We start from the raw sequence: 26,520 nt of genomic DNA on the forward strand, positions 1-26,520 counted from the left end.
ATTCAAGCTTCTGTTTCCTGCGCAATTAGATTTGCTAATTCTGGAGTTTGAAAACTTTGAAGTCATGTACTTCATTCCGGATACCTAATCCGCTGGTCTCAAGCCCCTTGTTTCCTTGACACCAAATACTGCCAACGTCTGGTGTTTTGACTGGTCCTGTTCACTTGAGTTTCTTCCACGTGGAACTGTACATTATGTATTCTTTGTTCCGTACCTGTTGATATGTCTAAACTTCGGCCAGAATGGTGCGGAGAGTCATAATCAGAAAACAGGTCCACTTCACGTTCATTGCAGCTATCGGTAGTTTGATTTCCTTTCCCTTCCCCAGACAATTCATTTTCATATTCGTAATAGCTAACGTCCGGTTCAACCTCAGTTGTCTCGCAATCAGTTACATCTAACATCAACTGAACTCTTTCTCTAGGCAGATTATACGAGATACTGCAATTATATGACATAATTTTCTCAATACAATTTTCACATGAAGCGCATCATTTCTATATATCTTAGTAATAATGTACTCCGGCAACTTTGAAATAAAACTAAACGATTTCCTCACAAATATTTTACTGGAAGAACACTTTTTGTTTAAGAATTTATTGTTTCTAAAATATGTGTATAGTAACGTCTAATAAGGTATCTACATTGCAATTGAATAAAAACACAAAGATCGTACTCCCATCTGCTGACAATTTTAAAACAACACAACTCACTTGACAGAGAAATACGTATTTACTTTTATTTAGTTGGTCATTGTTAGGAATTATCAAATAGTAACCCTTATTTATCTGTCTGCGCATATGGGAGCATGGAAAACCGTGGGATCTATACGGACCCAGGTATGCAAAATACGTTTTGGTTCTTAAATATGCTTATAATTTATTAATGCAAAGGCGTACAACAAGAAACTTTTTATGACTGAATTGAAAACATCTTGTAAAGAGTTGACATGAGTGGTGGATAAGAATATAAAACAACTACAGAAAATATATGAATCTAATGAAGCCTGTGGTGCGCACGGCCTCCAGGTTGACGTCATAAGGTTAGGCATAACATTTAATATTGTACTCTTAACATTAAAGTGATATACACTTAATTTTTGACTTCTGTTTACATTTTCCTTTCTGAATAGCTTTAAAAATATGTAAAAATGTTTTTCCTTTCTTGAGTGCTAAAACCGATGCACAGTTATTTAGCTTAGTACTTTATAGTCTATTCTTAACTTTAAATTGATAAACAGTAGATTTTTTAATACATTATGTCAAGTTATTTGAAGGGCGAACACTGGTACAAAACTCTGACGACAACTGGAACATTTCGAATTAGAGGTGACGACTACTGGTGTTATACAAGGGATTTGAAAATATTGGTTTGACTTCAATGGCCACTCGATTTTTAATTCTGACTAAATGGATATATATAGGAAGCATCAGTGTGTTTTTCCAACTATGGTACAGCGCCGACAGATTCACGATGTTCAGAGAAGATACAGAAAAATAAGTTCTCAACCTTAAAGTTGCGACCACTGGTGTTTTACTCTACTATGCAAAACTAAGTGGGTACCTCAATAGGGTTCACTGCTACCATGCAGCACCGAATTTGTGAATTTTACATATATGGAAATAATACATCTCCCTCAAATGAAGAGAAATGATATTCGTGTACAGAAACATAGGCGCAAATCTGTCTTCAACATTGGGGGGGGGGCGGGTAAGACGTTCCCACATATATATATATATATATATATATATATATATATATATATATATATATATATATATATATATAAAAACGATGTTCAAAATATTTATGAAGTTGAAACAATGCTGTGAAGGATCAGGGGAGCAGAGTTGTCTTCAGTGACGTATTTAGGAGGCTATCGGGCTCATTCTCCCCTCGAAATAATTTGTTAGTTTTACGCATTCCACGTACAACAATAATCCTCCTTACCATTTCTAAGAATGTTATTATCTTTCCATTTTCTTATGCTTTTTGTTTAGAAATAATACTGTATTTGTCAAATTTTATTCCATGTAAGAACTGCGTCCTTAATTGTTCTTTCTATCATCCTTTATATTTTTCTGTTTCTTTTTCTTGACGTTATTATTTTCATTTCGCCTATCATACTTTATCGACCGTTGTCAGTTGTGATTCATGTTGGCCGTCATCAGTAACACCAAAACTAAGAGGAGTTGATAAGCGAAACTAGTGTTCCACACCAACATGCGCGGATATCAACATGACAGGACTTTAATTATTATAACAAAGGAACAATAATATCGTTTAGTTATTTTTAAAAGAAGGAAATGTTTGAATTAAAGAAAATCAAAACGGGGGAATAATTACCCCGGGAAATTAGGACGGCCAAGTTTAACTTTCTTTTTCCTGTATGAATAGAATAAATGGTTAGATTCACTTCTAACTAAATTTTTCTATCATATCATATAGGTTTTATCGATCTGTAATTCTTGCCATTATAACATCAATTTATGCATAAATTAAAATATATTTAATTCTTAAACTCAGGTGGGCAATTGCCCACTTCCTTCCTTGTGTTGGGCATAGCCCTCGAAAGAAAATCCTAAATACGCCATTGGTTGTCTTCAACATTGGAAGGTGGGCAGATTTGAGGCTTATTCTAGATAAGGGAGATGAAACTCATATTACGGTAGATGAATCTGATCAACTGTTGTAGAGTATATTATATATTAGATGATGTAGATGAAGTAGTAGTACATATCAGTATTACAAAACACATTCGTGAAAACATTCTGAAATCTGAATAAATGCATATTTATAATTGGTATGTTTCTAATTAGGCATCCACAAAGATCCACGTTAAAATTGTTTTATAGTAATATAATAATATAAATGACGACTTTCCCAAAACTATGAAAAAAGAATATCAATTATGTATGACGCAACAATACTCTTTGAGCAAAATGATGATAATCTCAATAACATTACAGGAATCGTTTCAGAAATCTGACGCATGTCATACTCTTTACTTAACAGATGTAATCTTAAGATTATAGAGAAAAATATACCAGCAATTGAATTCTCTTCTTTGCTTCCGAAACATCCTCTCTCAAAATAAAAATTGGGACACGCGGAAATACGTAGGAACAAACCATGGTTCGAAATAGCAGAGAGGAGAAAACAGGCAAAATTACGTTGGCTACAAAATCCGATTGAAATAACTACACAAAATTTCGTAGACATCAGTCGAGGAACTTCCAAAACTTTTAGAACAAAGAAACGCGATATATTGAAAGCTAAAATTTAGGAACTTGAAGGTAATAGTAAAAATAAAAACATTCGGGACATGTATAAAGGGATCAACGAATTTAAGAAAGGCTATCAACCTCGTTCTTATATATGAAAGAAACCTGATGGAACAGTTCTCACTGATACAGATAGTATTCTAAATAGATGGAAATATTTCTTTGACGATTTGCTTAACACGCAGCCAAAAAAACAATGTGCGTGGAAAAAGGAAGATACACACCGCAGAATCATATATTCCAGAACCCAATCGAATAGCAGTAAAAATCGCTATAAAGAAATTAAAGAAACACAAATCTCGGGTGTAAACGAAATTCCGGCTGAGTTAATTTTAGCTGGAGGCAAAAAATTGTGGAACAAGACACACAAACTCATTCTCCTTATCTACAAGTAAGAATTGCCACAAGAGTGGGAAGAATCAATCATTGTTCCAATCCACAAGATAGGCGACAAAACTGACTGTAATAATTATCGAGGCATCTCTCTTCTGTTAACATCCTATAAAATCCTTTCAAACATTCTATTAGCAAGATTGACCCCATACGCAGATAAAATTTTTGGAGATTATCAGTGTGGATTTAGACGAAATCGATCAACTATCGACCAAATATTTACCATTCGCCAAATTCTCGAAAACAAGCGGGAATACAGTAGTCCGGTACATCAACTATTTATTGATTTAAGAAAGGCTTATAACTCGGTTAGGAGAGAAACATTGTACAACGTTCTTACAAAATTTGGAATACCGAAAAAGCTAATTAGATCAATTAATGCATGTTTAAATGAATCCCAAATTAAAGTCCAGGAAGGAAAATTTTTGGCAACGAGCATTCACGTTAAGAATGGCCTGAAACAAGAAGATGCGTTGTCGCCATTATTATTCATCTTTTTCCTGGAATACGCTATAAGGAAAACTAAAGATAGCAACCAGGACCTAGAGCTGAACGGTGTTCACCAGGTTATGCGTACGCTGATTATGTAAATTTAGTAGGGGATGAAAGAGAAAAGAATAGAAAGAAATGCAAAGGTCTTATTAGACGCGCTTGCATGGACATGGGTTTAGAAGTAAATGCAGAGAAAACTAAATACATGGAAGTGCGTCGGGACAGTAATACGGCAAATTATGTATGTGTTAAAATATTAAATAATACTTTGGATAAAGTGGATACTTTCAAATATCTAGGATCAATATTAACAGACGAAAATCATATTCACGAAGTAATTAAATGTCGACTAAAAACAGGAAATTCGTGTTATTATTCAGTTCAAACCCTCTTGTCGTCGCCAACTCTGTCGAGGGATTTAAAGCTTAAAATGTATAAAACGATAATCATACCTGTTGTTCTGTATGGTTTCAAAACATAGTCGCTTACTGAGTGCAGAGAATAGACTGAAAGTATTTGAGAACAAGATCCCGAGAGAAATATTCGGACCAAGAGGAACGGGAATGGGGAATAGTGGAAACTTCACAACGACGAACTACGTAAATCATACGGCTTACCAAACATTGTTAAGGTCCTCAAGTCTAGGAGGCTTAATTGGCAGGACATGTAGCCAGGATGGAAGAAAGTAGGAACGCTGTTAGCGGTAAGACCAATCGGAAAACGACTATTAAGAAGACGTAGGCGCAGATGGGAAGACAATATTAAGATGTATCTCGCAGAGATAGGAATACAAAGTAGAAACTGGATCCAGTTGGCTAAGAAAAGAAGTCAGTGGAGAGCTTTTGTGAACGCGACACTGAACCTCCGGTTTCCATAGGCTATAGAGTTAGTTAGCTTACGAAGCATGAGTAGATGCCTAGGCTGATACTACAAATAGATGAAATGCGCATTTACTGAAAATATGGGTTCTACTGACATTGGATAGTCTATATACTCTTCGTGTGCTAGGGCCAAGGGAGAGGAGGAGATAAGATTTCATATCAGGTTTCGTCACGCGCAGTCGCACGCCTTCATTTTCATTAAAAAAGGAAAAGCCGAGAGAAACAAATTTCATCTCACTTTCCTTTGTGGCAGTCGGACACAACTCATCACAGTTATCTGCAAAAAGTACTCTTCAAATCGGACTATTGGGAGAGCCTCCAGTTCCAATGTTGGGGGGTACATGTCTCCCCATTTCCCCGGAATTTGTGCCCGTATCTAGAGCTGAGACAACTTTCCAGGATGAGGAGAGGGGCATATTCTCCTGTGGCATTTATTGCAATTTGTGCCCAAATAGCGGAAGTGGAATTAATACATATTGATGAGACTACTGAACTCACTACAGCACGAAGTTCAGTTTGAAATACTACAGAATACGATTCTTTTTTTAAAAAAAAATGGAAAAGCCAAGAGAAATCAATTTCATCTTACATTCCTTTGGGGCAGTGGGACACAAATCATGACACTTATCCGAAAAGGCACTTTTTAAATCAGATTATTGGGGATGACAGTCCCCCCAGGTCCAAGATTGGGGGGACATGTCTTCTCGTCCCCCCGGGATTTGCGCCAGTGTACAGAAAGATGCAACTTGGTAAACTTTATGCATTGCGAGATATAGGAACATAAAGAGTGACACCATATGCATGTAGAGTTTGTATACTTGTAGGTAAAATTTGTTAAATGAATTAAAGTTTGACTTACGGCTATCAAGATATTATCAAGAAAAGGGAGGACCAATGCAGTTAGTTGGTTTTCGTGTTATATAGTAAAATTTCAAAAATGTGTCATGATACGTTTATAAGCACCAGTAGCACGTTCATCCTAAAGTAACTAGATACCTCCATGGGATGTTAGAACATCATGGAATCTATAAAGATTAAATTTTAAAAGCTTTTGAAAATATAACACGACATTTGTAGAGTATTAGAAATATGTGTTTAACCAAAACTTCTAGCCAGTACATCTAACATTTAGAGAAACACCATAAATAAAATAGCATGAGATCCTGAAATTTCGGAAACAATTATTGGTCCCAACCAAATTAAATAAGGTGATACTTCTATCGGTTAATTGAGTATCACACACTCGTCAATACAATTTCGATCAAAAGATTAGTTCACTTTTAGGTTTTCCTTGGGCAATTCCAAGGGTCCATCGAGCTGTGTAAGGGAGTGGAAATTCTCTTCAATATCTAGTACATTAGCCAAACTATATTATATATTTTATGACCTAAAAATAAAGATCTTTATGGATTTTTACTTTTATGTCGCAGCTACAAGAAGAAACAATTTCAGAAAACGAATGTTTATACCTTAATTGAAAATTAAATGGACTAGGGAACAGTAGATTACTGGTAGGGTGATGTGGTAACTAGTGATAGTGGTACCTAGTTGTCATTGCAGAAACTATACTGGAGTCTCTAAAGATATGATCATACTTAACTGCCCATTTAATTATTAACATGATATAAAAGGAAATATTTCAGTGTAGTGACCATCATTATACCTTTTAGTCTAAGGTTGACGATGATAAGGCAAGTGAATGTTGATGATAGGATTATGTAATGCGAAGGTGGGAGGAAACGGGAGTACCCAAGAAAACCCACAAAGACGATGCCCACTGGAAACTAAGTAGGCCCCGGATCGAATTAGGAGACCAAAGAAACAAAAGTACAAATCAATGTGTGTCTATTTTTACGTCATAGAATACGTAATTCATTATATCTCGGTTATATTAGATATTCACACAGAAGTTTCATTTTTTCAGATCAGGATGAACGCTTGAATTTGCCTGAAGAAAATTTAGAGCTGAATTAATCTTTCGATCGAAATTGTACTGTCATTGTGAGGTACTCACTTAACCCATAGAAGTAACATCTTATTCAATTTCATTGGGATCAATAATTGTTTTCTGAAATTTTAAAGTCTAATGCGCTTTCTTTCCACGGCGCCTCTCTAGCTGTAAGATTTACTGGCTTTAAGTTTTGAACAAACCCACATTTCTAATTCTCTTTGAAAATGGCAAAATATATTTTAAATGCTTATTCTTGGTGGACCCCATGATATTCTAAGACATCATGGAAATACCTAATTGCTTTAAGGTGAAATTGCAACTTGTATTTAGTAACATTCCGTGTCGTTTCCAAAATTTTACCATATAAGACGAAGTCAGAAAAATAAACACACTGCTGAACAAGACTGCACTTATTTAATATAAAAACACATTTACACGTGACATTTCGATCTTCTAGCCAAGATTCTCATCAGACGTACAAGAGCTTTCAATTGACCCCTACTTGACCCCTCTTTCCATTTGACAATTTTGAGTTCGACCCCGTCTGGGACCCTGGGACTAAATTTGTGCTTCGCTCTGTTGTCCTTTGCAATTATGGGATACATGTTTTTCAGTTTGTACATATGTCGGACCGTTTTCGATTTAAAGGGCTGGTATGGACTAACGGAATATATATATATATATATATATATATATATATATACGAGGGGCATTCAATAAGTAGAGACAAATTGCTATAGCTCAATAAAGATTTATTTCAATCTTTCAAAACTAAGGCTATTTTTCAATATAATCACCCTTTACAGTTATGCATTTGTCCCATCTTTCTTGCAGCTTCCTAATTCCCTTGGCGAAGAAATCTTTCGATTTACCCCGAAGCCACCTTTGCACTGTCTGGCACACGTTTTTCTGTACTTTAAAATGTTCCTAATGACATTGTGAACAGTTCCAACACTTACTTGAACTTCCTCAGCTATCATTTCAACAGTAATTCTTCTGTTATCACGAATAAGTCCGTCAATCCTCGATTCCAACGAAGAACCAGAAACTTCCGCTGGATGTCCACATCGGGATTCATCTCCTTGTTCGGCCACTTTTAAACCGATCAACCCAGTTGTACACATTCGCACTGTTCATACAACTGTTACCGTACTGTCTCAACATTCGAGAAAAAATTTCACTTGGTTTTACACCTTCTGCGACTAAAAACCTAATGACTGAGCGCTGTTCTTCTAAGGTGCAATCTACTAGAGGACTTGCCATGATGAATTGATATTTTTGAAGTTATGTTGACATAAAATTACGAAACAGCAGATCAGAACATATCCCAAGGTTGCCAGCTAACACCCCTGAAACGAAACAAAAAAAATCATGAGTGTTAAAAATATAGACTTTGTCTCTTTACTTATTGAATGACCCTCGTATATTGTGCAGCTCCACACCCCTCTCAGTACCTTCTAGTCAATTGAGTTTGAACGCTGCTCTGCGGCCGGCATGCTGAAAACTTATTTCAGTACTGTTTGAGCGTTTGCAGGAGTCCATCGGACTCCATATCGGGGTTTATGTAACATTTCTGTGACATGCGTGATTTACTGTTTCCAGCTCATGACTTGGATTTAAATTGCGATACATGTTGTAATTGAATTGTTTGGTTACAATCCTCTTTGGAAATGCCTCTGCCGTCCACAGTTAAGGATTCTGAACCAAAATTTACAGAGAAAGTCGCAGGAATAATGAACGATTTGGGTCAGCATATGTGTTATGTATTGTTTTCGTATCTGAATAATGAAAGGGTTGTCAGTCAAAGTGACTATGAAAGCAAGTTGGAGATATCAGAAAATGACAGTGACAGTTCATCTGATAAAGCTAAATGTGCTACTCTCAAACACTAATCACATAAATGATAAAATAAAAATAGAAAACCCTAACGAGTTTTTTAATATAGGATTCAAACCTCGTCAATACGTTTCACTTCTGTGACGATGTGCAGGTCTCTTTCTGTTTACTTAGGTCGTTAAATTCCCATAATGTAGAGAACTGCTCATGCTAATTTTTTTAGCGGTTGTCACAAAAAGAAATGTAATTAAATTACACCATGATTTTCATGGGAAAAGTGGATTAATCTAGGGGAATGGCAACATTGTTTCTAAAAAGTTAAGTTTATTACTACTCAAAATGCTAATATACAACAACATTTAATTTAGTGATTCAACAAGAGTAATTTGATATCTGATAGTTCATTTGATAGTTTGATACCTTAATATAGATTGATTAACAGGCACAATATTCAGATATTTAAGTTATTGGAGAAGGAAGATGAAATACAAGTATGCGACAACAGATCTTAATATTGAAAGTTCTACTATGGGTAAAGAGAACATTTTGAAGTACTGCATGACATCTCTCAACTTGAAATTACTGATGCAACAAGTACTCATACAAACCTTACAATAGTGGTGTTGTAACTCTTAGAAACTTTGACGATGATTGTCAGCTCTCAACCTGCGTCTCGAATCTCTTGAATCTCTGAACCTCACACCTCTGGACTTCTTAAGCTCTGAACAACCGTTTGAGACCTTGAGGTCCTTTTATATTAATTCCGAGGGACATATCCAAACCTCGCATCAGTCAGTTCATCCGTTTGCATCAGATCCACAAATATGGAAACTTATTGCTCTTTTGCATTCTGATCGGGTCTTAACAAGGGCCGCACCCAGGATACATGGCATGACACACATGTACACACGTGTACTGTCATAGCCGGAACCCACACAGCAATGAAATATTTTCAAAACGTTTCTAAAACGTACCATCATTTTCCTTCAGAAAATGTATCCTACTTCCCTTAAGGAAATATATTCCATATGTTGTTGAAAACATTTTCCAAATAATACTGAAAATATTTTCGCAATATACTTAAAAACGTTGTAGAAATATTTTATACGCCGTCAAAAAAGTTTTCCAAAGAATGTTTTCTGTACCATTTCCACACATTACTGAAAATGTATTTGAAACGTTTTATACAATGTTAACGGGATGGTTTTTAAAATGTTTCGCATGGAATATTTTAAAATCATTTGCCAATAACACTGAAAATCATTTGTCTAAAATAAAGAAATGTTTTCTAAATATTTTTACAATGTATTGGGTACTTAGTTGAAATGTTTTCTGAAGATTTCTAATCCATTTTTAACAAAAATTAATGTTCTGTAAAATAATAATTTTAAAATATTTTCCACTCATACCAAAAAATATTTTCTATACATGACAAAAAATATTTAGTGAATATTTCTGTACATCACAGAAAATATTTAGAGAAAATTTTCTGTGCATGACAGAAAATATTTAGAGAACATTTTCTGTACATGACAAAATATTTAGAGAATATTTTCTGTACAAGACAGAAAATATTTAGAGAATATAAGGTAGACATATCAAAAACATTTTCAAATTAGTTTCCTTGGTGTTTTGTAACAGTAGAAAATGTTTAGAAAATATTAAACTAGTTTCAGATATGAATTTGTGCTAAGAAAGAAAATATTTACGATTCATTTTTCAAATAGCAATTGATATGTTTTTGATTTGTTATTGTACGTAGTTTCAGAAAGTACTTAAAATACTTTCTAACGAATTCTGGTTTTCACATAGAATATTTTTAATTTTTTCTGAATACTTTTTCGTCATTACCACGATAACACCTACAGTTTGAAATACATTTCTTTCTTCAGAACTGCATACTGAACAGTTTTCCAACTCTTGTGAGTTAAAATATCTGGATTTCGTTTTTACAAATTAATGGGGTGGTAGAAGTCTGTGTATGTTGGAACCGGTTTAGAACACACGGAAACTTCTATCATCACATAAATTTGTGGAAATAAATTCTAGTATTCTAATTTATAGGTTGAAGAAAGAAATGTATTTCAAACTGTAGGTGTTATGGTGGTAATGACGAAAAAATATTCAGAAAGAATTTAAAATATTTCTCTGCGAAAACCAGAATATGTTAAAAAATATTTTAAGTACGTTCTGAAACTACATACAATAACAAATCAAAAACATATCAATTTTTGAAAAATAAATCGTAAATATTTTCTTTGTTAGCACAAATTCGTCTGAAACTAGTTTAATATTTTCTTAACATTTGCTACTGCTACAAAACACCAAGAAAAGTAATTTGAAAATGTTTTTGATATGTCTACCTTATATTCTCTGAATATTTTCTATCATGTACAGAAAATATTTTCTAAATATTTTGTCATGTACCCGGAATCCCTTAATATTACAAGGCGACACCACACGGGGCACTGTACTGTATAAGTGGAGAAAAATAAATTATCTCGGACACACTACATTATATCAATGCCAATATTCATTGAAAAATGACATGGAGGAACAATAACAATCGGAACAAATCACATACAGTTTGTGAAAAGTATTCTTAATGGAACTCCTAAAAAAATGCTATAGTACAGTTTCTTACAAAAGTATTAAAAATATACGAAACTTACAAACACGTGTATATAGTGAGTTTTTCTTATAAAGAATCACTATAAAACGTGATCATATTACCATGAAACTAATTTATTGCACCATGACTCTTAACACAAGGACGACGTGGACCACCCAGATGTTCACAGTCGAGGTGTCTTAATTGTGCTCTTCGTTGTATGTTTTAGACAACACTAAAACAGCTATTGTAGTGCGTAGAATAAATGACAGAGCACAAGAAAGACATCCCAGGTATCAACATGTGAGTGGTTCATGTCGTTCTTGTGATAAAAGTCATGATGAAATAACTTGAATATAAAGAAATCAGCTCTACAAAGTTAAAGTACATAATTACAAAAGGAAAGAAAATGCAGGAATGGACTAAGATTTGAACCTGTAACTTCAACTTACCGTGTCGATGCATTAAGCACTAGGCTACTCACTGTTTCCGAATAGTCATTCATTCTACCACTCCTGAAGTCAGTGCTCAAGCAACCAGACCGCATTGACTATACCGCAACTTGTGAAGTACTTGGGCAACCAGTGTCTATACTACAGAACCCCACTGGTGGTAAGATTTATAGGTGATAAATGGGGAAAATAACTTATTTTATATCATGTAAATATTTAATGCGATATACAATCGATTATTTCCTTGAGTTATCGTATATAATAGAGAAATTATCCTTAAAATGATCTAAATTCCACCATCCTACATTACTTATGATTACATAACAAACCGAAAGCCAAATAAAGGAATGAACCTTTAAAAGAGAATACATAAAATAAAATCCTGTAGATTTATTGAGAATAATTACAGTAATAATTACTTAATTTTACATTAAGTATACATTTGTAGTACACAATATATTTAATGTGAATACATAAACAAAAAGTCTATATTAATTTAAGTCTACTAATTGCATACCGTACATTATAATAGTTTGAAAAGTATATACACCTCATCAGTATATCAATTTTAACAAGTGTTATATAACATTTAAAAAAAACACTTACTTTGTAAGAAAAGCTCGAACAGAGTTGCACCTTACAAACTCTTCCCCACACCCTAGTATTGTAGTTCAGAAAATGACTGTACCAATCACCGAAAACCAAGCAGCAGAATCATGCGTTTACTTACGTCCCCCCTCCCCTCAACACATACAAAATAAGTTAAACTATTTCTTGAAAAGTTCTCTGTCACCTTCATCTAAGAATATATTTAACGATACGAAGTAGGTATATTATACATTACTTTAGAGTCTGAAGTGTGATTTAACTGCCATAAACTAAAACTAAACATAATATGCACTCAAATTAACTTAAATGAGTACCATACGCATCACACGAAGCGAGCTACGCCAATAAAAAAAATCACAGTCAATAAGAATTAATTACACCTTCAGTCTAGATTTTTAAATTGGTGTTATGTTGACGCTATGAATTTTGGGATTCCTACACTAAATGTCTCTATGCCAAACTCTCTACATATAAAACGTTTTTCGTCGAATCTGCAAATTGAGCAAGCCGCGCGCTAATAATGGAAGGCTGATGATAGTTCATTTCATAGGAAGACACTTTGAAATGCTAGGTGAGTCACAACACTTTCTTCCTTTTTCTGGGATTCATCCTTACTTACAGTCAAATTTGGTACCGTGTATGTAGTACCTGTGTGTGGCGTATCTTGAAATCATCTCGGTTGATAGCCTCCAAACGAAGTGGACTCCTAAAATAAAGCAATTGTTGTAAAATTACTATTTGTAGCATGTGTGGCAAAATTTAAAAACGAAAGATATCTCAGAATCAAGGTTAAGTCAAACGAAGCGTTTTATGCGTTTTTTAAATATATATATATCTTACCTCAGGCTATCCAAAATACTAAAACATTGTTTCCTATACTTTTGGAAGTTACATACTAAATATCTTAATAACTGTCACTCAAATTTGGTACGCTGAATAAAGTTATAGTGTAGATATAGAATTGAAACTATGATCCAAACTTAAAATAATGATATTACAGAACACAATAAACTTAACTTAGGATGAAAATGGAAACTGTAGATGCATGAGTATTACTGAGCGAAGGAAGGAAAGTAACTCAACTGGGTTACGAGTTTGACAGAGTTCATACACAGAAATCATTCGGTGGTTTATATTTCCAGCTTCGACTTAAGAGATAAAGAAGATAAGCTCACTTTAAACAGTTAAAAAGAAAAAAACTTTTAAAATATTTAATTTATTCTGAATTTTTGTTGAGTATTTGTAAATAAATAATGTAGAAAACCGACACAGAGCTTGCCCGCTGGACTCTGGCGCCCTAATCCCAACTCCGCTATTTGCATGCCTGCCATAAAATAATAGAGATAAGTGCAGATTAAGGGTAGCTTAATATTTACATTTTTTTAACGATACTTACAGTATGGCGCTAAATTCGTCGTACAAAAGCAGAGGAGTGTTTCCTGAGAGTGAAACAAACAAAAAAGTTCCAATAAACTTAGGGCGAAAAGCCCATCGTTCACGTGTTATAGGCTGCCGAAAACATGAAAAAAAAAATCAATTCTAAAGGTCCACAGCTCCAAAACTTAGGGACCTACCAAAGTCGGGTCAAGACTTCCCTTAGGAACTAGTATGTGCTCTATCTAAAAATATATGTTTTAGAATCCTAAGGAATCACCCCTCTGCTTTTGTACACCGAATTTAGCACCATATTGTATAAATTAATAAGGTAGAACCATATGTGGTCCTTCTCACTATGCTCACTTATATATATTTTAAAGGCTAGTGATAAATAACACCAGCCCTCTGCTCCTATACCACCCTGTGATACCGGAGCAGGACGTTTGGACGCAAAGCCGTATATCTAAATAGGTTAATCTACTTAAATGGGTTATAATGCATTTCAAAAATAGAAACCGGATGATTACCTACTAAAAGCCTTAAAAATAGGCACTAATATCACTAAAACTCAAAAAAAAACTGTACAACCTAAAATTAAGAAGTTCGGAAAGATTAAATTTGATGCAAATTTTCTTTAAAATGTCATCTTCAAAACTCTAAATTTTCCTTACGTTATTCACTGAAAAAATGGGCTTGGTCAGGAATACCAAATTTGTTTGGTCAGAGCATTTGGTCACTTTTTTTGGTTAATTTAACCAAAATTTGGTCATTTTGACCAAACGTGTTTGGTCATGAACACTATATTTTTTGGTCAGAACATTTGGTTGATTAATTTGGTTATGCGAACCAAATTTTAACTGATTTGGTAATTATTTGGTTTTCCTGACCAAAATGTTTAGTTACAACGTCACATGTGTTTATTTGCATTCTGTGTAAACATTTCGATTACGAAAGTGTGGATCGCATTAGCGCTTTATACCGTAAAAATAAAAAGGAAAATAAAACGTAGGGCAACAATCATAAGGGACATGTCTTGGAAGTAAAAGAACTGTGTGTAAATGAGGTTGGTTTGCACTATACAACTTTCTCAACGAGTAATTTTCACTTTTCAACGACGTAATGGATGCCTATGTTATAAATTTATTAAGAAGCTGGAATTTACCGCAGCTAATCGACATGTTTCAAGGTAAGTGTACTTTTTCGTATATAGGCTATTAATTTTGCTGTTAGTTCATATGTACTTATTCTATTGGCTGTAAATTTGGCGTATCAAATACACCTTTGGTAAACTTTACAATGCACGCCCCAGCTGCGCATCGATATGTAGAATCGCTTTCAGAGGGTGTAGAATAGAGTAGGGTAGGGTACATTAGAGTAAGGTAAGAGTAGGAACGGGTTAGCTTAAGGTTAGGGAATTTTTGATCCATTTTCACAGAATTAATAGAGAGGAATTTCTCGCTTCAAAGTGAGTACCGGTATACCACCCGGAGCGGGCATTATTAAGTTAAACCTAGGCCCTTACATATAGATAAGGGGGGCATTGACGACACTAGAGCAGGGTATAAAATTGCAGGGGCAAGAGTTGGGGTAATTTCTATTACCACTAGATACTTCCGGAAAGGGGTAAATAAAGTGACACTAACGCTGGTAGTTTGCAAAATAAATTGGTGCATTTATAGTTTACAGATGAACAAAATTCTAAAGTTTACGGAAGAAATATGGTGTATTATTTAGTTTCTCCTCCAGATCACTTGGTATTGACTCTGACTTACTTGGTAGGGGTTACCATTCGTTATTTGTAAATATAAAGTAGTCATGAGTATAAGTACAGTGCGAACGTATAGCATAAAAAACTACGCATAAAACACTAACCAACTTGTGCTATATGGACACGGAAAACCATTTATGCTATCGAACAGAGTCAGAACAGAAGCGTAGCAGCGGGGCCCCGACAGTTAGAAACGATTTGCGTCCGTAGGGAGCAAACGCGTCAGCGACGGTGGGTATTCGCATAAACGAGGTAGTTAACAACAGCTTACTCTAAGTCACAGTACTGGGTTCTGAGCCTTCGATGGATTTGGGAGAGATACTAAATGTCATCCGAAATATAGCCTAAAGCATAATTTTGAAAGAACATTTCATGGAACCCAAATATAGAATCCTTACCTTTGAAATCGATATTTCTCGTGACATACGCTGATAAAAGCGTGCATTTAGGGGGGCGCGGTGGCTCAGTGGTAGAGCGTTCACCTCTGGTGCTTGGGGTCCCGGGTTCGATCCCTGCCCCCGCCAAGTGAACTTTGTGGTGGACAAACACCGTGCTCGTGGGTTTTCTCGGGGTTCTCCCGTTTCCTCCCACTTTCTTCATTCCACCATTTCACTCATCTCTCATTATCAACGTCTCCTTTAGCCTAACCGGCATAAACGTGGGACGTAAAACTTAAAGATTTCATTTCAAAAGCGTGCATTTTTATTTTCGGTACACCACTCGAAATAATCGTTGAAAAAAATATAATTTTTACTAATTTACTTCTTAGTGACCCCTAAAAGACTTACGCTGGGCGACATGAAAATATCTCACTTAATCACAGGTAAGTATCGATGGCCCCACTAGAAGAAATTGTGAAAAAGTCACAGTTCTTTTACGATTTGCGTATAAATAAATCTTTCTGATTGTCATAAATATACAGTGCATAAAAGTAACCTGTGCTAGGTGGGCACTAGGGGGGCGCGGTGGCTCAGTGGTAGAGCGTTCACCTCTGGTGCTTGGGGTCCCGGGTTCGATCCCAGCCCCCGCCAAGTGAACTTTGTGGTGGACAAACACCGTGCTCGTGGGTTTTCTGGGGGTTCTCCCGTTTCCTCCCACTTTCTTCATTCCACCATTTCACTCATCTCTCATCATCACCGTCTCCTTTAGCCTCACCGGCATAACCGTGGGACGTAAAACTTAAAGATTTCATTTCATTTTTTTTTCATTTAGGCGGGCACTAAAAAGCGCGAATGCTATCTAACAGTCAGGGCAAAGCAAATTTGGTGGGCCGAAGCGGCATCGCAGGGAGCGGGCACGTCAGTGATGGTGGGTATACGCGTAAGTAAATATATGAAAAGAAGTGAGATATTGCAATGATACGAGTTTCAATAGCACTTGTCATACTTTGACACTAGTAACGCTCCACTTGTAAACGTAAAATTCAGCTTGTGTACACTATGTCATATTTCTTCTGTAAATTTTACAAAATTGTGCTTCCGTAACATGAACCACTATCCCCTCCCTATATATATTCGAGTGTATACTTCTTATTAGGTAACTTCTATTAGGTATTTGGAAAATATTACATTCTTCAAAGCATTCAGAGAATAGTGTATTATGTCCAAAAGATAATTCTGTGGTTTGGAGCAAAACGACCAATGTCAGAAATTGCAAAGAGGAGAGAGAGAGAGAGGAGACAGGCTATGATTTCTGCATAGAACCTTTCATTGTTTGTTAGAAGTACATAAGTCGTTGAAAACAATCGGTTAGCATTAGACTTATTGTTATCCATAGGTACTCGTTATGCACCAAATTACAAAATTATTTGCATGAGTTAAAAATGCTCTTAAATTCTTGTTGTTGCTTCTATACCATTGTAACTTTTACAGTATGAAGCTGAAGTATGAAGTTACCATGAACATTTTTCTCTTTAGCTTTGCCCAAATACACCCATTTCTGTAAAGCCCAAGAAAAAAAACTGGGGTGAGCAACTTCCTATACTCTTTGTATGGCACATGATCGCGTAACATACCAAATTTCGCTTGGTAGTGTAATAAAACTTAAATGCTTTCACCTTTGTATAATTCTTTTTTGATATTCAGTAAATATCTGGTTAATTATAAACTTTCAATCTACATTTCAGAACAGGAAATCGACGAAGCAGCATTTAATTCATTAACTGATGAACTAATTACTCAGTTAATTCCCAAAATAGGGATACGTGCAAAGTTCTTAGCAAAATTTAAGGAATTTGTAGAAACAAACACAGTTGAAATTTATGATGTGCTAGATGACGGTTCTCTCTCATTTGCTTCACCATCAGTGTCAACGCCAGATGACTCAGTGTCAGTTCGATCTGAAACTACAGAAAGCAGTTGTTCCATGCCAGCACCAACTAAAATAGGAACTGATACGATGCTGAAACGAGAAACAAATTTCTCTACAGAGTCTCGGAGTCCAAAGCTCTTCAAGCTGACAGATTTTGTAAGTGTTCTGTCTTTAGTTACTTGAATATCAATTGATACAGTGATACTTATGCTGCACATATGAACTGTGCAAATGTGATTCATTATCAGTCGAAATGTAAAAGATTTTTGCGTTCACTTTTCAATCTGGTCACAGCCTGCGTGTTATTTATTCCATCTTTGTTGGTGCAAGTAACTTTTCTCGGGATATCAATCACGTGTTGTGCTCGTTGTCCAAAGTTTCGAGAACAGACGTTGTTCTCATCATCAGGGTCAGTATCATGAGAACAATGTCTGTTCTCGAGACTTTGCACAACAAACACATCACCTGGCTGATACCCCGAGAAAATTTATTTGCATCACGATACGAGGAAAGCATCAGATGCATTGAAAGAGTTTTTGTAACGTCCCACGGTTATGCCGTTTAGACTAAAGTAAACAGATGATTAATGAAAGTGAACGTTCGCAAATGTTTTTGTGCTCACACCGGGAATTGAATCCGGACCACATACATCAATGATACACCCGTTATCCACTAGAGTAGCTGGGAGGGCGAGGAGATTGGTATTCAGTTATATTTTTGGTTATTTCAATTTAAGCGAAATGACACCACAATATGCAGGATCTTTAAAATTGTAAAGGAACAGGAGGAAAAGGTGCAAACCTTAAAGGTACTACCTCAGTATTTATTAACTACAAGTGAAAATACCCGGATTCGATTTCGTATAAAATTTTATCTAGGTAAACAGCATCTCTGCTCTTAAGTTCCTAATCATAATTCGTTTGTATTTATTCCGTCTCCTTTAGCCTATGAAGCTAAATCAACTGTTGATATATGGTCGGGAAACATTTGACAAGTACTTTTGACGAAAAAGATTTGAATGAAAAGATCTTCTCGGGAGAACTCCGACAAATCCACACACACGGTGTCACTTAGCGCGATTTGGAATCAAACAAAGTATCTCACACGTCAGAGGTCAACCCTCTACCACTGAACCACCGAGGCCCCGATCATACTTTAAAAACTGCCAATGATTTACCTATTTTGTGCCAGGGTTTGCAAGAAAAATGTTTTAAAAAATGGTTTAGTTTTGTTTTTTTTTTTTTTTTTTTTTTTGCTAATTGAACGTATGGAACACATTAATATAAGTCGATACTAACCTGAAAGTGTTCCTGTAAGATTAAAACGTGGTTCTTCAATGTTCATATGTATTTCTGGCAAAAATATCGTGTGCCTTTCATCAGGATGGCTCAAAATGTAAAGTGTATATGCGTTCAAGCTGAGTATTTCAATGGTATAAGGTAATAATGGGACTGTGTAGATATTCTTACTGTTTACAACATGAAACTACAGTCGAGAAATTTTTCACCTACTCTTCAGTTAAGCAACCAACTAATCTATTAAGGATTAAATACTGCACTAAATTAATCGATACTTAGTTTCTATGTGTTTCTATTTACAAGACTGAACAAGTCCAAATTTTGTATTGTTAATCTTCAATTCCTTCATTACAAGAGTTACTTTGTTGATAAGAAATCATAAGTAGCATTTATTACTAAATATTTTTGCGACTTTCTTCATCGTAGATAGTCATTATACTTATATAGTACCACTATTACGTTATACCATTGAAGTACTAAGCTAGAACATGTAATTTACATCAGTTCTACATGTTTGAAGAATTAAACCATTCTGATGAAAGGCATTCGATATTTGTGCCGGAAATATAGATTACCATATGAAGGCAAATTTCAAGTTCAGCTTCACAGGAACAGTTCCAGGACATTTTTTTTTGTAAATATATTTCTTTCTTTATTATATATTACATATGGATATAAATACTTGTACAGAAGACTTATGAAAATATAGAATCATTTTAACTGATATTTGAAAAAATATAGGAATTTATTTATTGAGTTTTTAATGTAATGCAGATCTGTTTGGTAAGTTTATTCTTCTCTTTCAGAATGTGGCATAGATATTGAAAACAGCTTAGCGTGGCTAAAGCATAGTGTCGAGCCCTGGCAGGAAGTACTTGATCACTGGAAGAAAACGTTGAAAGTTCGATGCAAGCAAGAGGGCAAAACTGTTCATGAAATAATTTCAACTTGGCCAGCATTGAAGCAGCCTTTGAAATATACATTGGTAAGATTCATTTAATTGACCTGCATTCTGTTTTACTACTAAGGACTGTGTGGTTACTGAATAGGCCATAATTTACAAGCATTGAATTATTCTTTGGGGCTAAGAACACTCATACAAAATCTTTTGCTCACGTCCAGAAGTTGATTTTTTCATAACGTACTTTTTAGAACAGAAGTTTTCTTTAAAATTGTGTCGCGTTTGACAAGAAAATAGTAAAAGCCTTCAGGATAGTCATACTGAATATTGAAATGACATATACTAGTGTAGGTATTTGTATGTGTGAGCTAATAGACCTTAGTTGTCATAAAACCATAATAAAAATATATATAAATGGTGGACATGAATTACTTCCTTGTCCTCTTATGTAATATCTGTTCATGAATGTTGAGATATCTTGAAGCAGGTCTGAACTGCCTGTAGGTTGGTGGTTATCGGTTCGATGCCCGGTAGGTGTATAATTTTATAAAAGTAATTCAGATTCAACTACAAACTATAGATTCATTCCTGTTTAGCTCCGGTGATGAAAGAGGATAGAGGCAATCAATGAATCTGGAAAGTTTTTGCAGTTTCCTTTTCAAAAAGTGAACATTTTGCATTGTATTTAGATTGCATATTAAAAGAACTAAAACATGTCTAATAATCTTTTTTGCTGGTTTTTTATAACATATTCATCCACATGCATGTAACACAAAGTGGGAAAGGATTAAGTTCAGTTTATTAGCAACTCGATCTTCCTTTGAACAACTAGAAGCTCAATCAACTTTGAAAAGCTCAATCGCAAGTCTGAAAACAAATACTCTAAACCTAAAATTATTGTTTCCATTTTTAAGACGCATATGATTACGTGGCCATACAATACGAACACGTGCACTGACTTTACCTTGCAATGGAAAGGAACGTATCATATTAAGTAAAATAACAATTGAGAACTGAGTTCTTACAACACGATGTCACTTGCTTATGAAAGCGAGATCTCAGAAGAACAATACTTACATGACTGATAAACAATCTTTCTTGTGATTGCGTACCAACCAAGCATATACGTACAGCAATAGAAACTTTGACGGTGATTTTTTTAAATGCATGAAGTACTTTTCGATTCAATAAGTCTTTTTCTTTTACTCAGTAGATAGCAAATAGTGGTTTTATTATCTGATAAACGCTAACAATATTGTAGAATTTTCTTCACTTTGTCCTTTGACAAATTAATATGAAACCCTAGCGGCCTTATTTCAGAAAGTAGAACCTTGGCTTTACATTCGGAAGCTTCCGGGCTCAAATCCGGTCATCGTGACTGAAATTTCCGTGGATTTTTCCTCAGTCATTCCAGCAAATACCGGGATGGTACCTGTAATATTAAGTCCAGATCAATACTTTCCCCATCCTTGCCTAATCTATCCGAGTAAATAGACCTTTGTTTACATTAACCTATATAACCAGAAACCATTATAACACGACGAAAGCCCGTGATGCCACAACCTCAATATGGGTCTAACTGGCAATTATCGTCAATGTAACATCTTCTTGCACTACGTTTCTGGCTTTTGTGGTCTACTTATTTAAGCTACCAGTAAGTCAATTTCCTCAAGATGTTGGACAACACCAGAGGAAAGCAGGTTGAATTTGAACCCAAGTCCAAGTCCATAAAAGTACACGCTGTAACTAGTAGTTTGTATTGAAATTGTTACAGTTAAGAAATTTCATTTATGCACGTAAAGGAAGTTGTGATTCTTAAAAATTAATGAAATAATGTTATTAATGTAAATGTTTTAATACAATGGAATTCCATTTCCAGATTGATCAAGATTTCAAAGACTTATATCCTGATCATACATCCTTGTTCGTGAAATGGGATCCTGTCAGTAAAAAATTGGAAAAACTAATGAAGAAACGGCTACATGATGCTCCAGCAGTCGAACTTTTAAGTCTGTTAGACACAGAAAGTGTTACAGAAGGTAATATTATTTTTGTGTTCTTTAATTCTTCCTTTGTTTCTGTTTCATTAACTTGAAATTGTAATTACTTGTATGAATGAAGTAGATTTTTCCATCTAAATCCAGTTTTATTGCAACAAGTATGTTGTAATGATCATATTAATAATTATACATTGGTTGTAAGTAGTAGACACTATACGTACAATATATACTCAGTTGTTCAGCATTGATTCAAAGAGTAGATCTCATTTCTCCAGATAAGCCTCTATTCAAACCGGAAGTGGTATGAATCAGTCGTTTAGGGTTTCAACATTGATCGTTATAAATCAAACATGGTTATTGATAGTTAGAAACTGTTTCCCTGATTCGATTTAGCGTCTCAAGTAAAGTAAACACATTAACCGGTGTTTCTGTACAAAAACCGAAAATAGTAAAGCTATACTACTACTTCCGGTAAAATAGTGGCATCCATACAGCATCCGATTTTTTTTCTACTGAAACCGGGAGAAGTAAAAACTAGTAGTTATTGTAGTTTCAATTTTGATTCCTAATAATTATAACGGATAGCAGAAATCTGTTTTTCTTATAGACTCAGCGCACGAAGAACAGATTATCTCTCTCTCCCTGTATTGGAACCGAAAGTTATGTGTCTACTACTTGCGGTTTTGTTATTAAATTGGCATAGTTTTTAAGTCTACCATAGTTTCAACTGTAAAACAAAACTCACTCATATTGAGTTACTAATGATTAAAGATATAATTTTTATAACACTGCAAAATAGTTCACTACTAAAAACAAAATGACTTTAATTCATATAGTTCTTTCTTATCCATCACAAACATTGCAGATTTGTTTCAAACCATTACGCATTAAAATTAATATAGAAAATAATGGAATTGATTCACAGAGCTGTAATGGGTGGGGCATTTGCCACTGCAAACTACTGTCAAACGTCCGGTAGGCATTTTAATCGAAATAGTATATAATTTTTAAGATTTTATATGGAAGATTTAATAATGCAGGAGTCCGCGTATAAAAAACAATTTCGGTAAAAATATTTTTTATTTTATATTCTATTGTATAGTTTTCATTTTTATTTTTAGATACCAGATCCAGTGTACTACTTTTATTGCTTGGTACCCTGTGTAGGTCAACATCACATATAAAAACATCGAAGAAAATTTGGAAGCCAACTGTGAAAGAGTCTCAGGATAGTTTCTTCTGTCATGTTAATGTAAGTAAAGTATATTTTATTCTATTGATTGATCATGGTCAGCCAGATCAGGTGTCAACTACGTATGTTTTGTTAAGAAAATAAAGTTACGTCTTTTTATGGATCTGGCATGGGCATGAATAATATGAGAATTAGATCTGTGAAATCAATATTTCGGTAGAGAGAGGCAATGAAAATCTTAAGAGGGGCAGAAGCGGGGTCGCACTTGCTATTAACCAACTAGGCCCATGCCTGGAGTGCAAAATTTAAAAACTATTGAGATAAACTCTCACATTTCATTTCAAACTCTTTATAAACATCTGATTGGCATTATATTTCATACAGAAACATAACTTAGTTTATTGTTAATTTCAAATAACGTGAGGACGAGAGAGAAAGAAAGAAATGAAGTGAAATTTTTAAGTTTTACGTCCCGCGGTTATGCTGGTTAGGCTAAAGGAGACGGTGATGATGAGAAATGAATGAAATGGTGGAATGAAAAAAGTGGGAGGAATGGGGAGAACCTCAAGAAAACCCACGAGCACGATATTTGTGCACCACAAAGTCTACACGGCGTGAGCTGGGATCAAACCAAGGACCCCAACCACCGGAAGTGAACGCTCTATCACTTAGACACCGCGTCCCGAGAGAGAGAAGTAGATTATTATCCATTGCTGGCTATCCATAATTATCCAATTGTATCGGGCGTGGACGAAAGGTTCAGTTTTCTAGAATACGTAACACAGTTCGTAGTCCGACTGGGATTTTGGGGTATGCTTGGAGATCACACAGCGAAGGTTCAACAACTTGTTTATTAATAGAGTTGGTCTTCTTCCCCTATCTCCGATCATTAAGTTCGGAGGACTGTAGCGTAAACTAAAGTAATTTGTGCCAATCAAAGTGGTATGAAAATGTTCTCGCCAATAATTCTCCCCCCCCACACACACACACACTCTTGAAAGACACACGTTGGAAAGAAAATTAAGGTTACGCCAAGAACCCTGTTTTCGGAGTGTGAAGCTGAGCTACGACGTTTCATTACATGTGAACAAATACGAACTCGATACATTTATTTAATAATAACCAAACAGTGGCCGCGGTGGCTCAGTGATAGACCGTTCATCTCTGGTGCATGAGGTCCCGGGTTCAAACCTTGCTCCAACCAAGTGAACTTTGTGGTGAACTAACACCGTGTGCGTGGGTTTCCTCGAGGTTCTCCAGTTTTCTCCCACTTTCTTCATTACACCATTTCATTCATTTCTCATCACAGTCTCCTTAAGCGTAGCCGGCATAACTGTGGGGCATAAAACTCAACAATTTCATTTCATTTTAATAACCAAAATCACTTACTGAGCATAAATGTGATCTATTCTATATTCTCTGTTGGTAAATGCTAGTGAGGAAGTTCTTAAGTCTATTTGAGGACAAGTTGTCGAGTTTTCATAATTTAGTAGCTTCTGTCCTTGTTTGAACGTATCGTTTTTGCAGTCAGATATAAATAGCTTTTGAAAACCTTTGCAGCTTTTAAAGCATTTAAGAGCTTTTAAAACTTTGCAGTATTAGTATTACTTACCAATTTTTTAGCTTCAAAATAACATATATTTATAGGCGCAAAATGCATATGTCATTGTAAATGTACAATAAATAATGCTTCAGACTATTGAGGAAGCAGAAATGTCTTTGTTCTTATATGTAAGAAAAATTATTTAAGTATGTAACATGATCAGTTAACCTCTCTCTAATTCCAACAGGTAATGGGTGATGTTCAACCCTTCATGGAAACGAGAGACAAGAAGTTATCGATGTTGGGTTTAACACGCCAACCCTCAGTAATTGTTGTGGGCTCTTCTTTGAAAGATATTCAAGGAACGTACGTGATAATAGACAACACCCTTTATCTGCTAGACAACGTGCTCAAGGGTGTGGACATATGTTTTAAAACTTTTTTTTGTGTTTAACGCAGAATACCCTAAAAAAGGGGAACATCTTTGGCTTCTTCTGCAAAAAGCGGTATATGACATAAGTACTCCTCACGATAAACAGATCATGAGTGTAAATACACTATTGTTGGACATGATTGGTCTTTAAAACAAACTGATGTGAAATACCGGTATTTACTGCTCCATCTTTTCAAATAGGGTGTGATATACTGTTGAACATTTTGATTCAAGAACATCACGAGTTGTTCCTAAAAGTTTTCAATGAACCTTTGAAACCAAAGTACCATTTTATGTGTCATTATCCGATGATAATGCGTCAGTCAGGACCGTTAGTTCACTTATGGAATATGAGATTTGAAGCAAAACATAACATTTTTAAATCTGCGTCATATGTAACTACGTCACGAAAGAATCTTACATATACTTTAGCTTTAAGACACCAGTTAATACAAGCAGAAAGAATGTTAGGTCAACGAGGACTAAAGTCTTCCACAGTATCAGTCGGGCCGGGAGAAGGAATACTAGTATCATCACATACTGATTTTATACATATAAATGACATTCTTCCTAGCAGATCTTTCGAGATGAGTTATATACCACGATGGGTTTCAATTAAAGGAACAATGTATAAACCAGGCATGATTCTTGTTCTTGATATTCTCAGTCACTTTCCTGTGTTTGGTAGTATTACAACTATTTTAGTTAATCGAGAAGAAACTGTAGCTTTTGTATGCAAAGAGCTAGAGACTATATCTTTCAATGAACACGTGTATGCATATGAAGTAAAAAAAAAACAGAAAAGCTGGTCTGTGTTCTTCATAATAATATAGTTGAGGTGAGTCCTACTTTTCATGTAGCATTGGGTAACAATATGCTCTGCGTTCCTTTACGAAATGCGCTTTAAAGGGATAACTTGAAGGCAATCTTAGCTTGATTGTGTAGGAATATTAAAACTTCCAGTTAATTTAGAATTTGTCCAAGCAAAGAATTCTATTCTGTGACTAATAATACTACATTGCTGTTCCTAAATGAACGGGCTGTTATCAGAACAACATATTTGTTCAGTTATAGGAGGATTGTCACACAATAAATAGTTATACGAGAAATTAAGAATGGTAGTAATAAGTTAGTAGGAATGAATGATTTTTTTAAAAAAACGTGAATGTTGAAGAATATATTCTCGTCT

The 26,520-nt window shown here is 35.1% G+C and overlaps 1 protein-coding gene across 1 annotated transcript; it reads left to right on the forward strand.

Annotated features, from left to right (window-relative positions):
• Positions 1 to 14,586: 14,586 nt before the first annotated feature.
• LOC145682819 (uncharacterized) lies at positions 14,587 to 26,239 on the forward strand. Its single transcript, XM_081754188.1, has 5 exons — positions 14,587 to 15,072; positions 17,780 to 18,120; positions 22,043 to 22,202; positions 23,285 to 23,415; positions 25,146 to 26,239. Exons 1-5 carry the CDS (start codon positions 15,006 to 15,008, stop codon positions 25,350 to 25,352), a joined length of 906 nt encoding a protein of 301 aa, XP_081610314.1. The 5' UTR covers positions 14,587 to 15,005; the 3' UTR covers positions 25,353 to 26,239.
• The last annotated feature ends 281 nt before the right edge of the window (positions 26,240 to 26,520 follow it).

This window comes from Thermobia domestica, chromosome 4, assembly GCF_964235325.1.
Source record: "Thermobia domestica chromosome 4, izTheDome1.hap1.1, whole genome shotgun sequence".
Taxonomy (NCBI): domain Eukaryota; kingdom Metazoa; phylum Arthropoda; class Insecta; order Zygentoma; family Lepismatidae; genus Thermobia; species Thermobia domestica.

Coding starts and splice junctions, on each gene's coding strand:
- LOC145682819 (XM_081754188.1), top strand. CDS start 15,006: ATGGATGCCTATGTTATAAATTTATTAAGAAGCTGGAATTTACCGCAG. Junction 15,073..17,779: donor GCTAATCGACATGTTTCAAG/GTAAGTGTACTT, acceptor TCTACATTTCAG/AACAGGAAATCGACGAAGCA. Junction 23,416..25,145: donor GTTTCTTCTGTCATGTTAAT/GTAAGTAAAGTA, acceptor TAATTCCAACAG/GTAATGGGTGATGTTCAACC.